Source organism: Neomonachus schauinslandi, chromosome 1 (assembly GCF_002201575.2).
Source record: "Neomonachus schauinslandi chromosome 1, ASM220157v2, whole genome shotgun sequence".
NCBI lineage: Eukaryota > Metazoa > Chordata > Mammalia > Carnivora > Phocidae > Neomonachus > Neomonachus schauinslandi.
Genome location: NC_058403.1, coordinates 81,664,010 through 81,680,754, shown reverse-complemented (window position 1 = coordinate 81,680,754; position 16,745 = coordinate 81,664,010). Strand labels below are relative to the sequence as shown.

Below are 16,745 nucleotides of genomic sequence, written 5' to 3'. Positions count from 1 at the left end.
TGGGGTAGATCTACATGTTCTGTTTGCGATTCCTGATTGTTCTGATGCTTTGCCTTCATCCCCTCCCCACAATGGCCCAAATTAACGAATTTACAAGGATAGACTAAGGATCAAAGAAAAACAGAGACAAAGCAGAAAAAAAATGTTAAGGAGACAGAGAACAAATGAAGGTGAAGAAATTGGAGAACTAACATTTATGGAGCCTCTTTTGTTTGCCAAGATCTTTGGTGTGTGCTTTACATTTTAAAAAATGAAATGTTGGGAAGTTATCTAGTTTTTTTTTTTTTTTACTGGTAATACATTATAATAGCATACAATGTCTTTTTAAAAATATTAGTCTATTAACACCATTCTGTAATTCAAGTAAATCAGGAATTGGGCAAAATCCGAGAGTTTAAAATCACTTTAGAATCTATTTCGAAATGGATTGTTTTTTTAAAACTAAAATTTTTTTAAAAACTGGATATTGAGACTCTTAAAAGTGTGTAAGAAAAATCAGTGCAGTTTGAAAATGTCTTTCTTACAATTCTCCCTTTAGGTATTTGCTTTCTCCTTCTCCCAAGCACCTTCCTCATGTCCCCGCCTCTTGTCCCTAATTCTCGAAGCCAGCCCTGTATTATCAGGTGTGGAGAGTGGAATTCAAGCCCATACGTCACAGTCTCCCTGTACCAACAGGAGAAAGTGCAGTGGGGGCTACCTTTTCGGTAGCCTTCCGTTGGCCCCTCGGTAGAAAGCCAGGTTTCCTAATCAGATTGGGAGGGTGGGATAGGCAACTAGAAAAATTGATCCCTTCACTTCAGGCTGAATATGAAGGCAGAATTCCCAAGGCCTTAACCTGGCACATTTTGAAGAAGGTGGGGCTTTACATGCGTTCATATCCTGTACTGGGCCTCTTGTTGGCCACCAGACATGCTGTTAGCAAAACGACAAGCAGTACTGCAATACTCAGGCCCACGGCCACAGGGGTTTCTCTCCTGTTTCTGTCAGTGAAGCATTCATCCGCTGCAATTGAAGTCAGAGTAACAGGTGTTACAAGCTGGCCGCAATGCTGGGAAGTGATTCTGCCTGCCTGCCTCAGCAGCGCAGGGAGGGAAACCCAGCGAGAGGTGGAGTGGAGCTGCTGGGCTTCCCACCGGCTGCCTCAGACACACGGATGGGTGAAAACAAGGGAAGGTCAGTGCGATGATCTGAAGTGTGCAGTGCTTGTGATCACTTAAGGGCTATCTTAAATTGCAGATACCCTGTCCCCGCACCCAGGAAATTACAATTCAGTGCATTGGAGGTGGGGCCCAGATGATTCTGTTGTAGCTGGGAGGCAGACCCAACTTGGGGAAACATCAGTTTGGTCTAGAGAGTCAGGATCAGAACTGTAAGCCCGTGGAAGTTCTGGGGCCATGTTTTCCCAATTCTGGCAACAGAGACCTGCGCCAAATTGCATGGCCAAAGTTTTCTAGCCAGACTCTGCTTCTTAAAGGTTGCTGCTGGTACTGGAGAAACATTTTACAGGCTCTGGGATTTTAGCTCCCTGAAATGGGTTGAGAGTGTGGAAGTTTGATAATTATATGAAAAGAGGAGGAAGGGCAGGGAAAAAATGAAAAGATAAATTTTCTACATCTCCCTATGGGCACTGCTAAGAGAGGCCAGGTGTATGTTGCTGAAAGGTTTTATTTCTCACCTCTGCCACTACAAGGTTTCCCACCTGCTCACTTCCTGTTTCACAGAGGTTCAGAGGGGGAGGAAGAGCAAGTGTATACCTTATTTTTTTAGATCACATGATGAATTACAGATGCTTTTCAAACCTTCATCATGAATTTTTAAGTTTCCCCAAATTGGAAGTTTTGAGACCAGATGACAAAGTGGGGGCCATACCTACTAAGAAATTTTAGTATTTTTGTCTTAGCACTGTGGTAAAGGTCCAAAACGGAGGCAGAGATTTGAAGACTCAGACAAAACCTACAGAAATCAGGGGATCCGAGGCCCGCAACACTTTAATCCTTCCTCTGCTCAATGCTTCCCAGCAAGTATATCAGGTTTTTGTAGGCACTTCTTCGACTTTATAATGGAACTCAAAGAAAAGTTGGGTTCACATTACAGAAATTTAATTTACAGCTAAACTTCTAGCTAAATCTATTTATAAAAATTGAGAGGTATACATAATGTTCTTAGTTATTATGAGAGGAATGTTTTAGAAACTGAAATTCAATTCCTGGACATATGTAGGAATCTTTATAACCCGTTTTCCCAGAAGGGAAAAAAGGGCTTTTTCAGAAAGTCACCCTGGTCTATCCCTGGCCTTCTGCCTAGGACCTGCTTCCCTCTGCGGTGGTTAGAACTCAAAGCAGAAGTTGCATAGAAACTAACACCAACTACAAGGAAGCTCTAGCCAGGGGAATTGAGCTCATAATCGAGAACAGGGGGCCCAACAGAGTATATTTCTGTCTTGAATTATTGCAACTTTCTTTTTTCCCTCTGCAAGTGGGAAAAAGTCTATTCTGAAATCTTGAATTTTAGATATTACTACTATTCAGGATCTTTAAAGTCTCCAAATATACCTGAGGAGTCAGAATATTACATACAAGGAGAATGTATCCTGCTGTGGGAGAGTAGTGGACATGAACGGGTTAGTGTCCGATAATGAGGTTGGTATTGACTCAAAGGAATGGCAGGAGGGAAAGTTGGCCAGAGAAACTTGGCCCTAAAAACTTTGTGGAACCATACTGTTGTAGGAAGCTCATGTGATTCTTGTCCTTTTTGACAGCTGCACGTACACAAAACAACTTGAAACTACCCTTGGGTCTCTGAAGTTTTTGTTTGCAACATGATGAAGACTTGACTTACCATTTCCAAAGTGGTCATCTTCGAAATCAAAGGCTTGATATTGGACATTCATTGTTTTCAGTTGAAGGTTGGTTGACAGCTGGATGCTCTGTTCACTCACACATTTGAAGGAATGCCCAACCACAGTCTCAAACATCACCACAGAACTTTTCATTCCTTGGTAAATTTTCTCTGAAAATACAAGGATGTAATATAGACACTTGTTGGCATATAGCCATTGAGTATCAACTGTTACCGGGTGGCCCATGTGCAGTTAAATGGCCTTCGTTGAGATATGGCTTTCAGGGGTTCTGCCTTCTCTTCATGAAGACCCACTCTGGTGCTCTTTAGGGACTTTTTTATGGTATTATGTAGTATATGGGGGCAAACTCAAATAAATTAGAATGTGATAACATTGAAATGAGAACTTTTAGGAACTTTTTCTTCAGTTGTCTTGAGTCATTGGGGGCAGAGTTGGTGGGTACTATTGTCAGGGCTTGGGGACTACAGAGACGTGCCCACAAAAACCTCAGAAATAAGAGAAGATTGCTCTCTGTGACAGTCACATGAACTCTTACTGAATCAGAATAGACATACGCAGCCACCAAGTGGAACATCTGCATGTTACCAGACTGTATTGATATAGCAAAAGGACAGGCTGATCCCATCATTAGGAAGGGTTGTTACATCCATCCGTAGGGACACAGAGAAGGGAAGGCCATCTCTGTCCACCTGAGTGCTGTTGGGGAGAGAAAGATCTGCTCAAGGACTGGCGCTATTTTATGACAGGTTCACTCTTTTCAAGGAAGCATATGCTTCAAGGCAGATGGGGTTAAACATTTTAATCATATAATTAACTCCATTTGCTCTAATTCTACATTCACCCCACACCCTTCTGATTATACTTTGGCTTCTTGGATGGGAGAAAGTTCACTGGCCACACGACCCAACTGTCTAGTCCCCTTGGCAGTTACCATAAGAAATAGTTGCATGATAAATGCACACATTTACATTTTGATTTTATACATCAGTTTCATGACCTTGGTTTAAATGTCTCCTTGAAGAGACAGACAATATGTAAGGGAGTGCTGACAGCTCCCACGATTGAGGACCAGACTATGGACCTTCATGAATTCACCAAAGTTGTGCCTGAAAGGAATACCCAGGGGCTATTAATGAGGGAGCTTGAAAGTCTCCCTCCTTTCCTGTCTCTGTGGGTGTGTTTGCTTGTATCTAAGGTAGCCTCCCTCCCACGTTAAGTGTCTGCTTGCTATGTGCCAGGAACCACGCAAGTACTCTGTAAGGACTGTCCTGTTTAATTCTTTATTTTTATTTTTATTTATTGGAGAGAGAGAGAGCACAAGAAGGCGGAAGGTCAGAGGGAGAAGCAGACTCCCCACTGAGCAGGGAGCCCGATGTGGGACTCCAATCCAGGACCCTGTGATCATGACCTGAGCTGAAGGCAGACACTTAACTAACTGAGCCACTCAGGTGCCCCTGTTCTGTTTAATTCTCATACAATCTTTTGAGATCTATTCTGCTGTTTCCATTTTACAGACAAGGAAATGGAGAGTCAGAGAATTGAAAACATCTGCCTAAGAGCCTACAGCTAGTAAGTGGTACTGGGACTCAAGCAGTCTGACTCTAGAGCCTGCTATCTTAACCAATACATTATTGTGTTTCCCACCCATCACTGTACTATTTACTGTAGACTCTTGCATATGTACGTGCAAATGTCCTACATGATGCATTGAATTATCCATCTACACCACTATATCGTGTGTTATATCCCAGGGTGATCTACTATGATCACTCCCACTAACATTACAACAGTCATTACCACTGTAATTACAACTAACTACTGTTACGAATACCGCCCTCGCCACCACTGACGTGCAAATTATCATCATCGTGATTCCTATAGCTCCTACTGCTACTGCTGAGCCTGGATTTTTGGGACCTAGAATTGTCTTATCCCCTTTCTCAGCCTCTAACTTAGCTGGTCTGACCTTCCCTTCCCCTCCTCTTGCAACATTACTACCCTACTCCTGGCTAAAATTTAGGCCATGTCTTGTGATAACATTAGCTAATGTATAGCATTCACAATATTTATTCCCTAGCCCCTATGAGCACACTTGTCTAAGTGAGGTACTATATATGAAAATGAGTTGTCAACTATGACATCTTACTTTTAACCAATAATCATGGACAGCATCCTCTTGAACAGTATCAATAAAATATATCTTGTATTTTAAATAGACATTTCTCCACGTTTTCATTTCTTGGCAAGTTTCTTTAGTATAGGTTCCTTAATAAGATAAGCTTAAGCTAGTCAAAAGATAGAATTTTAAGAAGGAGAAAACAGACATGAAAACTCTCCATACACTACCTGGCAGAGAGGAGGTGCCCAGCAATGGTTTGTTATCAAAGGCTGGGCTTTCCAGAGAAACATTTGAGCCCTCTGAGAAATTCCCCCAACTTGACTGGGAGCATTACTTTCCTAGATGGAAACCTTAACAGGAGTTCTCTCACCTGGCCCTGCTGCGGACCATTCTCTATACAGCAACCAAACTGAATCTTTATCAGTGTAAATCTGATATACCATTTCCCTACACCAAACCCTCCAATGGCATCCTTTCACACTTTAAACTCAAATCCAAAGTCCTCACCTTGCCTTAGCCAGAAGCCCTACATGCTCTGGCCCGGATGGCCATCAGACCTGATCTGCTGCTCTGCTCACTCTCTCGGGCTCACATAGCACTAGCCGCTCCCCGATCACACGCATGTTCGCTTCTAAGGACGTATATCTGTTGTTCCTGCCACCTGAAAAAAGCATCCCCAGACCCAGATGCCCCCAAATGGGGCTATCTCTCTGCTCAAACTTCACCTCTTCAGAGAGGCCTTCCTCCCCTAAGGGCTTTCCAAAGGCCCTACCTAAAAATATCTTTCCAGTCCTCCCCTGGCCCCCAAACCTGCTTGTGTTTGCTCATAGAACTTAACACTACTTAACTGTCTATTATAATTTAATGTGCCTGTTTGTGGTCCTCTCCCCACTTCTAGAATGTAAGCTCCATGACAGCAGGGACCATATGTTTGGATAATATGGATTTCTACTGCCTCTTCCAAGGTTTGGCACATAGCCAGCACTCTCCACATTTTTGTAGAATGAATGCATGATTCTAGGAGTACGGAAGAGACTGCATCGTCACTAGCAAATCTGTCCCAAAGTCACGAAACTCTCTAGAGTTGCTGATAATGATCTCTGACATAAGAGTCCAGCCTCTTCATGAGCAGATGAGCAAACGGAGGCATACAAAGATAGAGTGCGTTCTCCTGGTTCCTCTCTCAGTCTGTTTCTCCAAAGCAGCATCAAAGATGAGCAAATTCAATGGGCTAAAAAATGAGCTAACCCGAGGCACAGAGTCATTGCTGGTGGAATGACCTTCTCTAACAACTTACCTGGATTTGAGACTGTCAAATAGGCTCTCACTTCATTGATATAATACGAGTTTTCATCCTGTAAAACAGCAGTGTGTTAACCTTTGGGCAATCTGTTTTTACATTTATGATTCTGGTTTACAAACTTTGTTTAGGCAGGATTCCAGCTATTCAATCCTTGATATGGGGCTTTGGGGGTGTGTTGGTATGGAACCATAATTGTGTCTGAAAACTTCAAAAAAGTAAATACACCACACAATAAATAAATAATAAGTAATGGCTTGCTCTTGGTCCCCAATTTTTCTCCTGCATACTTGTTGCTAGAGCCTAAAAATCAAATTCCACCAGTCCAAAGTCTCTTCAGTTAGGCCAAGTTTCTTCCTATTAAAATGCATATACATCTGGAAGATGGAGAGGTTGGAGGGGTGTACATTAAGCTTTTACTAGTAATGAGTATCTTAGGGTAGAGATTCAAACTGAGACCACTCATCTTTTTTTTTAAAGGAAGAACTTCAGGAGCCTGGGTGGCTCAGATGGTTGAACATCTGCCTTCGGCTCAGGTCATGATCCCAGGTCAGATCAAGCCCCACATTGGGCTCCTGGCTTGGCAGGGAGCCTGCTTCTCCTTCTCCCTATGCCTCTCTCCCTGCTCATGCTCTCTCTCTCTGTATCTCTGCGTCTCAAATGAATAAATAAAATCTTAAAAAAAAAAAAAGGAAGAACTTCAGCATTTAAAGATTTATTTATTTATTTTAGAGAGAGCAGAGGGGAGGGGCAGAGGGAGAGAGAGTCCCAAGCAGACTCCAAGCTAAGCTTGATCTCATGACCCTGAGATCAACCTGAGTTGAAACCAAGAGTCGGTTGCTTAACCAACTGAGCCACCCAGGTGCCCTGAGACCACTCATCTACCATGGGTGGACTTCACGGGGCTCATAAACTCTCTGGGAAAAACAGTGCATGCAAAATTTTTCATGCATTTTCCTGGGGAGGGTATCAATTGCTTTAAATAGATTAAAGGGTTCATGTCTCCAAAATGGTTAGATGGGGCCACCATGAGGGATTCTGGAAAAAAATGGTTTACTCTGAAATCACTGAGTGTTCTCTAGAAGAGGACCCCAGGAGGTGTGTTCAGAAATATTAAGCAGTGTTCCACATTTTATTCAGGGATTGCCCTTTTGGAAAAACAAAACAAACCATTACAAAACAGCCCTATAACCTCCTGAGAGACTAAGGGTGTGAAACATTAAAAGGAATTGAATTGAGATATAGAAGGGTAAGTTGAAAAAGGAGGTTTTGGGGTTTTTAAAAGTAGGTGATTTACAGTTATTATTCGTAAACATTCATTAGAAAACTATCCACAAGTAAGAGGTGCAAAAAAATGATAGAGCAACGAAAATCAGAATCTGAAATTGAATTACCTTTAAAAGTTCCAGGTCTAGTCATAAAGAAATTTAATAATAATAATCTTGACTATATTCAAGTACATTTGTGTATTATTTTTAGGTAAAATGATGATTCCCTACACAGTATAAGGGTTCTAAAAATCAAACTGCTTTAGTAAGGTAACTGCTACTGATACACTCAACTCTAGATCCTATAATTTGTTGAATAGCACCTACCACATACTGGCTCCTTACCTTGTGCCAGGCACTGGAGCAGACACTGCTTTGCCATGCCTTACGTAATCCTCACAGCAACTCTGAGAAGAATTAGAGGCTCACTGACTTGCCCAAGGTCCCAGCCCTAATAGGTGGCAGGGGAAGATATGACCCCAAGCTTCTTGCCTCCACGTCTAGCATTTAACTTCTCTTATATCCACTCCAGACCAGGCATTGCTCTAGGTCCTAGATGAAGAATAAGACCCGGTTCCTTCCTTCTTGGGTCTCAAAGGCAGGGTGAACAATATGCTTGGACCATCCATTTGATTTAGAGAGAACATCTGTGACCCAGGCCCTTCTTCGGTCATTTTCACAAACGATTTATTCAGGTTATTCTTTATTTGGGGTCCTTTTTAGTATATAAGAGACCTGGACTTCAGGGCCCCAGGTCACTGATACAAGACCCCCGCCCTATCCTAAGAGCGTACAGGATCCACTGATGGGATTTAAGCAGAACAGTGACATGAGCATGAGTTGGTTTTTTGAAATTGCATGGGTTGCAGTGTGAGATTCCTTTAAGGAACAGCAGGAGAACAGTGATAAGGCCAGCTCTAAGCAACATTGGGTACGTCCTGGAATCTTCCCCTTCCTGTGGCATCTCCTCAATCTATCCTCACATAAGGAAAGGCTTTGTATTTCTACAAAGGCTTCACAGTTTACTAGAAATAAAATAGAATAAATATTATTATCCCATTTTGCAGCTGAGAACAAAGAGGCTCAGAGGAATTAGGCATCTACCTCTAATTCACATTGTTTGTAGGTGACACAAAGCAAAATCTGGTCTACAGGATCCTGCCCTACATTTTCCTCCAAGAGATATGTGGGTATGGACAAAAAATTCGTTGTGCAAGAACTTTCTCTCACATTCCCCGAAATGCAGTTGTCTGTATTTAACCATCTACTGGAAACAGGAGCAGCTACACAATTTGTGGGGTCTGCTATAAAACCCAAATGTAGGGTTTCTTTTCTTTTCTTCTCTTTTTTTTCTTTTTTATTTTTTTAAAGATTTTATTTATTTATTTGAGAGAGAGAATGAGATAGAGAGCATGAGAGGGGGGAGGGTCAGAGAGAGAAGCAGACTCCCTGCTGAGCAGGGAGCCCGATGTGGGACTCGATCCCGGGACTCCAGGATCATGACCTGAGCCAAAGGCAGTCACTTAACCAACCGAGCCACCCAGGCGCCCTCTTTTCTTTTTTTTAAAGACTTTATTTATTTGCCACAGAGAGAGAGTGAGAGGGAACACAAGCAGGGGGAGTGGGAGAGGGAGAAGCAGGCTCCCCGCGGAGCAAGGAGCCCGATGAGGGACTCGATCCCGGGACTCTGGCATCATGACCTGAGCTGAAGGCAGACATTTAACCGACTGAGCCACCCAGGCGTCCCCCAAATGTAGGATTTCTTGTTCAAAAATCATTGAAGAATTTCAAGAGGTGACAGCAAAGCTTAAACCAAGCATGGGCCCGGCTGACTGCACAAGTCACGTGCTCATGAAGCCAGCCCTGATAGGAAGGGCCATTCCTACTCCCCAAGAACTAGTACTGTCTAGGGTAATGCCAAAAGTGAGGCTTTCCATGGCAGAGTGCTCACATTTACTGTGAGTTCACCTTTTTAAAGATTTTTAAAATTTATTTATTTGAGAGAGAGAGGGGGAGAGAATGAACAGGGAGAGTGGCAGAGGGAGAGGGAGAAGCGGGCTCCCCACTGAGTATGGAGCCCGACTCAGGGCTCCATCCCAGGACGCTGGGATCATGACCGGAGCTGAAGGCAGACACTTAACCGACTGAGTCACCCAGGTGCCCCGCTGTGAGTTCACCTTAATGACATAACAGGACAGAGTCCGGAGCTCGTATCCAGGTTTCCTTCTATTAGCCAAATATTTCCTGGGCCTGAGCTTATGTCCACGGTTAGGATAAAGGAAAAGCATTTGTTAGGTGAACTCATGTAAACAAAAGCACAGACAGATGTTTAGTTTCCTTGAGATTCCAAATTTTATATAATTTATGCTACTGATACCAAATGAGTCTTATCTAGACAATTGTGCCCGCTTTTTCTGTAGAGTTTTGGAATAGAAATGGAAATAGGAGAATAGAAATAAAATTGTCTTTTTCTTTTTAAGTAATCTCTACACTCAATGTGGGGCTTGAACTCACAAGCCCGAGATCAAGAGTCACACACTCCACGGACTGAGCCAGCCAGGCACTCTGAAATTGTCTTTTATTTAAACTAGAACAAAGCATTTCTTTTTCGACTGAGAAGTTCAGAATTTGGCATAATTTGAATGGTAGTAGGGCTGAAGTTTATTCTATAAAGGGGGTTGGCAAGCTTGTTTATGTAAAGAGCCAGATGGTAAATATTTTAGGCTTCATGGCTCTGTGTAGCTGACACTCAATTCTGTCATTGTAGCACAGAAGCAGCCATAGACCAACACATACACAAGAGAGTGTGGCCACCTTCCAGAAAACTTCATTTATGGACACTGAAATTTGAATTTCATATGATTTCTAGGCTCCACACAATTTCCTCCATCCCCCACCAGCCATTTAAAAAAGTAAAAGCCATTCTTAGGCTGCAGACTGTACATTTTTTGGTGGCAGCCTGAATTTGGTCTGGGGGCCACAGCTTGTCAACTCCTGGTCCTCACCATCAATGAAAAACCAAGTTGCAGAACAAATCACTTGGTTAAAACAAAAGCAAAAATAAACTACTGGGACTTCATCAAGATAAAAAGCTTCTGCACAGCAAAGGAAACAGTCAACAGAACAAAGAGGCAATCTACAGACTGGAAGAATATATTTGCAAATGACATATCAGATAAGGGGCAGTATCTAAAATCTATAAAAAACTTATCAAACCCAACACCCAAAATAACAAAAAATCCAGTCAAGAAATGGGCAGAAGACATGAACAGACATTTCTCCAAAGAAGACATACAAATGGTCAACAGACACATGAAAAAGTGCTCAACATCACTTCTCATCAGGGAAATACAAATCAAAACCACAATGAGATACCATCTCACACTGGTCAGAAAGGCTAAAATTAACATCAGGAAACAACAGGTGTTGGAGAGGATGCAGAGAAAGGGGAACCCTCTTATGCTGTTGGTAGGAATGCAAGGTGGCACAGCCACTCTGGAAAACAGTATGGAGGTTCCACAAAAAGTTAAAAATAGAGCTACCCTACGACCCAGCAATTGTACTACTAGGTATTTATCCAAAGGATACAAACATAGTAACCCGAAGGGCACCTGCATCCCAATGTTTATAGAAGCAATGTCCACAATAGCCAAACTGTGGAAAGAGCCCAGATGTCCACTGACAGATGAATGGATAAAGAAGATGTGGTATATATACACAATGGAATACCACTCAGCCATCAAAAAGAATGAAATCTTGCCATTTGCAATGCCATGGAAGGAACTATGCTCTGGACCTGGTCCTTTGCTAAGGAGGATGTTTAGGTCCCTTGGGGAATTAGGGCCCCTCTGATGAGATACTGCTGAGCTCTTAGATACTGGTGACGAGGAGCCACTGTGTCCAGCACCCAATCGGTTGAATGGGGGGATGGGACTTGTGCAACAGGTCCATTCCCATGGACACACCATAAGAGCTGACGTACCACAGCTGGCTGTTAGGAGTCCTTAGCCCCTTTTGGCAACGCTGATGGGTACACAAAGGATTTTCACTTTGTTTTCAAGAATCTGGCATGGTAGATCTTTCTCACTCTCCAACCTGCAAAAAATGCCTGGCAGAGAATCACTTTGTGGGTATCAAAGGAGAAAGCAGATACTATAAACTGCATAATGTGTAGCACGTAATCTCCCTTGCGCTTTGGGTTCAGGGTGAATCTGCTTGAAGTTCCCAAATCCTCCACCCCTTCCTCTGTACCCACCTGTCTCCCATCCCCCAGAGCTGAGGTTTCAGCTCTGTTTCTTTGATGAGTAGGGCTGTCGAAGCTTAACTTGCTTGCTCTCTCTTTCTATTTGTGGTAGATCTGAGCTCTGAGAAATAGACAAAAAAGGATCATTTGAGCTCAGTGAGAGAGGTTTACTGGGAAGGGGCAATCTCATTTATTGTCACCATTGTGAATAACACCGGTTAAAATTTGAGTGAAGGGCGCCTGGGTGGCTCAGTCGTTATGCGTCTGCCTCTGGCTCAGGTCATGATCCCAGGGTCCTAGGATTGAGGCCCACATCGGGCTCCCTGCTCAGCGGGAAGCCTGCTTCTCCTCCTCCCACTCCCCCTGCTTGTGTTCCCTCTCTCGCTGTCTCTCTCTCTCTATCAAATAAATAAATAAAATCTTAAAAAAAAAATTTTTGAGTGAAGACTCTGTGATAAGTTTTTTTTTTTTTTTAAAGATTTTATTTATTTATTTGACAGAGAGAGACACAGCGAGAGAGGGAACACAAGCAGGGGGAATGGGAGAGGGAGAAGCAGGCTTCCCGTGGAGCAGGGAGCCCGATGCGGGGCTCGATCCCAGGACTCTGGGATCATGACCTGAGCCAAAGGCAGACGCTTAACGACTGAGCCACCCAGGCGCCCCAACTCTGTGATAAGTTTTTTACACGGATTCCTTCATTTAATCTTCACATCAAACTAAGAGGTAAGTCCTGTTATAATTTTCCCCATCCTACTGAATAAGCAAAAAAATAAAATTTTTGGAATGTTCACAATGATTTGACAAGTCAAACTAGGTTACATAGGAATAAAAAGATATTTTTAAATTGGTATTAAAAAAGTCTTAGCAAAGCTTTGTTCTCCCAAATAGGAGGTTAACCGCTCTCTTTATAACATTTCTTTTTAAAAAATTTTTTAAATTCTTTATTTAAATTCAATTTAGCTAACATGTACTGTATTATTAGTTCAGAGGTAGAATTTAGTGATTCATCAGTTGCATATAACAGTGCTCATTACATCAAGTGCCCTCCTTGATGCCTGTCACCCAGTTAACCCATCCCCCACCCCCCATCTCCCCTCCAGCAACCCGAAGTTTGTTTCCTAGAGCTTAGTGTCTCTTATGGTTTACCTCCTGATTTTCATCTTATTTTATTTTTCCTTCCCTTCCCCTATGTTCATATGTTTTATTTCTTAAATTCAGTGCTCAGGATGCAATAGGGTCTCCATAAATTCCTATTAATAAATTGTTAATTCAGGCTTGCTTACCAGCATCCATTTACCATTCTCCAACTTGGTTCTCATTTATAACACTTATGATGTCATAACTAACATAAATTATTTTCCAAGACTTTCTTGTTCTCTAGAGCGGTGGTTCTTGACCAGGGGTGATTTTCCCCCCCCAGGGGACATCTGGCAATGTCTGGAGACATTTGGGGTTGTCACCAATGGGCCTGAGTGTTGTTACTGGCATCCAGTAAGGAGAAGCCAGGGATACTGTTCAGCATCCCACAAGGCACAAGACAATCCCCATCACAGACTTATCTGGCCCCAAATGTTACGACTATTGTTGTTGAGAAATGTGGTCTAGAGGGTAACTACATTTGGAAAAGTGGCTGACAGAATTGCTGAGGCCATTTCTCCTGTGAAAGAAACAAGATGGCTTCCCTGTTTAAATACATTTCGCACAGACCACCTGTTAGGGCAGAGCATCCACAGGCCACATCTGGCTTACAACTGTGTTCTGTTTGGCCAGCTTTGTTCAAGTTTTCAAAAAAATGTGTTGCCAGCATTTAAAAATAAAAAGATCTGGATTTCTGCCTTGTCTTGAATAGTCAGAAGATCTGACAACCCTGGTTTCTTGTGACCACCTGAGAGAGGTGATATCTAAAATATCTAACAACTGACACGGTAGGGCCATAGCCACTCAGAATGTGTACCCGGTCATCCAGAATGAATGTCCACCATAAAGGACAGTGACAGTCCCCAGGGAGGGAGGCCAGTCCAGCCACTGGCACCTACCAGCCGGAGCTGAGGAGTGGCTGCCCCCTCTGGGGAGGATGGGCATGTCCTACCCCTCCCTTGTGTTTCCTCACTTCTGAGGCTTGCCTCTGTCATCTCATTCCTCCAGCGTTTTTCCTACGCAGACTTAATGGGAAGATGAAGTCTTCAGCGAAAGTGGGACAATAAAAAAGAAAGACGGCGTGTTTCAAGGGGGAAAAAATTTTACTAGCCTACTTCTCTCCTTAAGTTCTATACTTAGCCCCTGTGATCTTTGAATTTGTGGTCACTATTTTAGCTTAAACAAGTTCTCTTTTAAAATGTGGAAATTCTCCTGAAGGACTAAAGCTGGCGGGAACTTTTGCTTTCTATAAGCTTCTTTGCTTCCCTGTTGTTGTAGAGCTAAGGTCAGCTGCTTGAGGAATTGGTGCTAGGGAATGAAATGAATAAAGTGTATTTGGTTGGCGGGACTCAGGCAAAGCAGCTAATGCAAACTTGGGGCCACGGATAGTGGCTCTCCTTGCTTCTTCCAGAAGAGGGGTGGAGGAGAGAGAGGTCCTGCTGGTCCTTCTAGCTCTATCTCAGTACTCATTTCCTACCCATACCTCTGGAGACACAGAGATTTCCAGAAAGGTAGCAGTTCGACTGTTGGGTGGAGTTTGATCAAACAGAATCCAGTCTGAAGGTACTGGAAAGGCAGGCAGAGAGGGCATCAGGAGACAGAGGAAAGGAGCAAAAAGAGACATTGAAAGGTGCCAGAGAAACTCCTGCAGGCCTGCCTAAGGCAGTGGCCACTGTGTGCTACAGAAAACGCTGAGGTTTTCTGATGCCTTCAGACAGTTACTCACACGGGCAGGAGTGTGGGTGGAATCAGGCCCTGAGCTAAAGCAGAGATGTTTGTGCCTCTACCCTCTGCCCTTTTGCTGAAGTGACTTTAAAAGAATTCCTGACCCCTCTGTAGGTTTAATATCAGTTGTCCAGAAGTAGAGCACATATTCTTCCCAGAATGTTCTTCTGGTGTGAAAGAATATGTTTTTCCCATTTGATACTGAAGGGAAACCCCTGACTTCTCCAGTGCATCTCTACCTTAAGGAGAATCATATGCACAAGGAGGATAAAGCCTTTGACACAAGGTTAAGAATGTCAACACCCTTTATTGAACATTGTTATATACCAAACACTGTGCAAGACAGTTTACATATACCATTTCTGATTCTCCCAAGGGTCCCACTAAGGAGGTGTCATTATTTTCATTTTATAGATGAGAAAACATGCCCCAACTAGTCCAAGATCATGTGGCTAATCAGTGTCATGGCTTAGAGCCAATCTTGACTTGTTTCATGCCTATGTTTATGCTCATTCCTCTCCAAGCTCTGCCACCCAAGACCCCTCTAACTTCAGGGGTCACATTCAACAGGTAAGAAGGAGGCCCACACCAAGTCCCAGCTGCAAGTGTACTCTTGGCAAGCATGCCGCCCCACCCCCACGCCCCCGCCCTGGCCAGCTCTTACTTGGCCTATTTGAATGACACTTTGGGAGAAGCAGGGTAAGTCTCTCCTTTGAGAGTGGGATGACCAACGTTGTATTGCCAAGACACTTACCCACTTGAGCCACTGTAATCATAGCTACTGGCTCTTGAACATCTACTTTCCAAGTACTGGACAATGCTCTTTACAGAGGTGATCTTTAATTCCCTTCCCCCATTTCTCAAGTGTTCAAATAAATCTCAGATAGGTTAAGTTGCCTGCCTGATGTCACAAGGAGAACAGTGACAGAGTCAGATTTCAGCCAAGACTCTCTGACCTCATGTCCATCGTCTTTCTGCTCCACTCCGTTGTCCATCCCTTTTGTAATATGGTCTGGAAAACCCAGTGCCTGGTTAGTCCCTGAATCTTGCCTGCCACAGTTGGAAAGAACCCATGGTGACATATGATTTTGGTCTGAGAATAATCCTATTTCTGTGTGCCCACTGGGAATTTCAATGGGTCTGTTGATCTGTATAACTTCCTCCTTTGGGTGGTTTGCAAAGGGCACCTGTGGCTGGGTTCCCCAAGGCCAAGTCTCCCCCTCAGAGGCACTGAAGCCCTTCTTGGGTTGCACGGAGGAGGCTTAAGGGGTTAGGAGGCAAACATAAGATGTCGACACTTCCCTCTTCTCCATCTCCATGCCCCTCATTCTTATCGGGGAATATCTCAAAAGGCTCTGAGATCTACTTCCTTTGGAACTTAAAGTGAAGTGTGGGGTTGCACCACCGGACCCCAGGGTGAGGGAAAGGGAAAGCGATGCTAGAGCCAGTTAGTATGAAGGAGCTCAGCCCTCACCTTCGTAAATGTGAAATTCACAAAACCGCCCTGGAAATTCAAGAGAAGGTTGGATTTTCGGTAGCCACAGTTCCCAAAAGCTTGGGTTGCATTAGGGTCGATGTTGAAGTATCTCTGAAGTGAAAACACCTAAACCAAATAAAATAGATCAGATCAATAAGATATCAAAGAAAGCTCTAGCTAGGGAACCAGAAGCACAGGCTACTAAGTGAGCCCGAAACTCAAGTCTAGTGCGTGTTCACTCGAAAACTTCCAAGTCCCCAGAAAACACCTCTCATTCCCAAACTGCTATGTTCAAAGATTGTTTTTTTTTTTCAATTTTTTAATTAACATATAATGTATTATTTGTTTCAGAGGTACAGCAGAGGTTGATATAGCACATACCCTCCCCAATGTCCATCACCCAGCCACCTCATCCCCCCTCAGTTTGTTTCCTGAGATTAAGAGTCTCTTATGGTTTGTCTCCCTCAAAGATTTTTTAAAGGAGTTCTCCCATAGTAAGAGTCCTTGATAGATCATTTATAGCCAGTCTTTTCCTGACATACTGCATAGAATTTAATTTTCGTTAAATTAAACATGTTACAAGGTACTACAGGAAAGATCTTGCTGTCTAATGTAC

General features: G+C 43.2%; 1 protein-coding gene across 1 annotated transcript in view; it reads right to left on the bottom strand.

Annotated features, from left to right (window-relative positions):
* LAMP3 (lysosomal associated membrane protein 3) overlaps positions 1-16,745 on the bottom strand; it is a 31,586-nt gene that overhangs the window by 7,947 nt on the left and 6,894 nt on the right. Inside the window, exons 3-5 of the mRNA XM_021692568.1 lie at positions 16,127-16,255; positions 6,277-6,334; positions 2,839-3,009 (exon numbers count right to left, since the gene is read on the bottom strand). Of these exons, the coding sequence (XP_021548243.1) occupies positions 2,839-3,009; positions 6,277-6,334; positions 16,127-16,255 (358 nt within the window). The remainder of the gene's footprint in view (positions 1-2,838; positions 3,010-6,276; positions 6,335-16,126; positions 16,256-16,745) is intronic.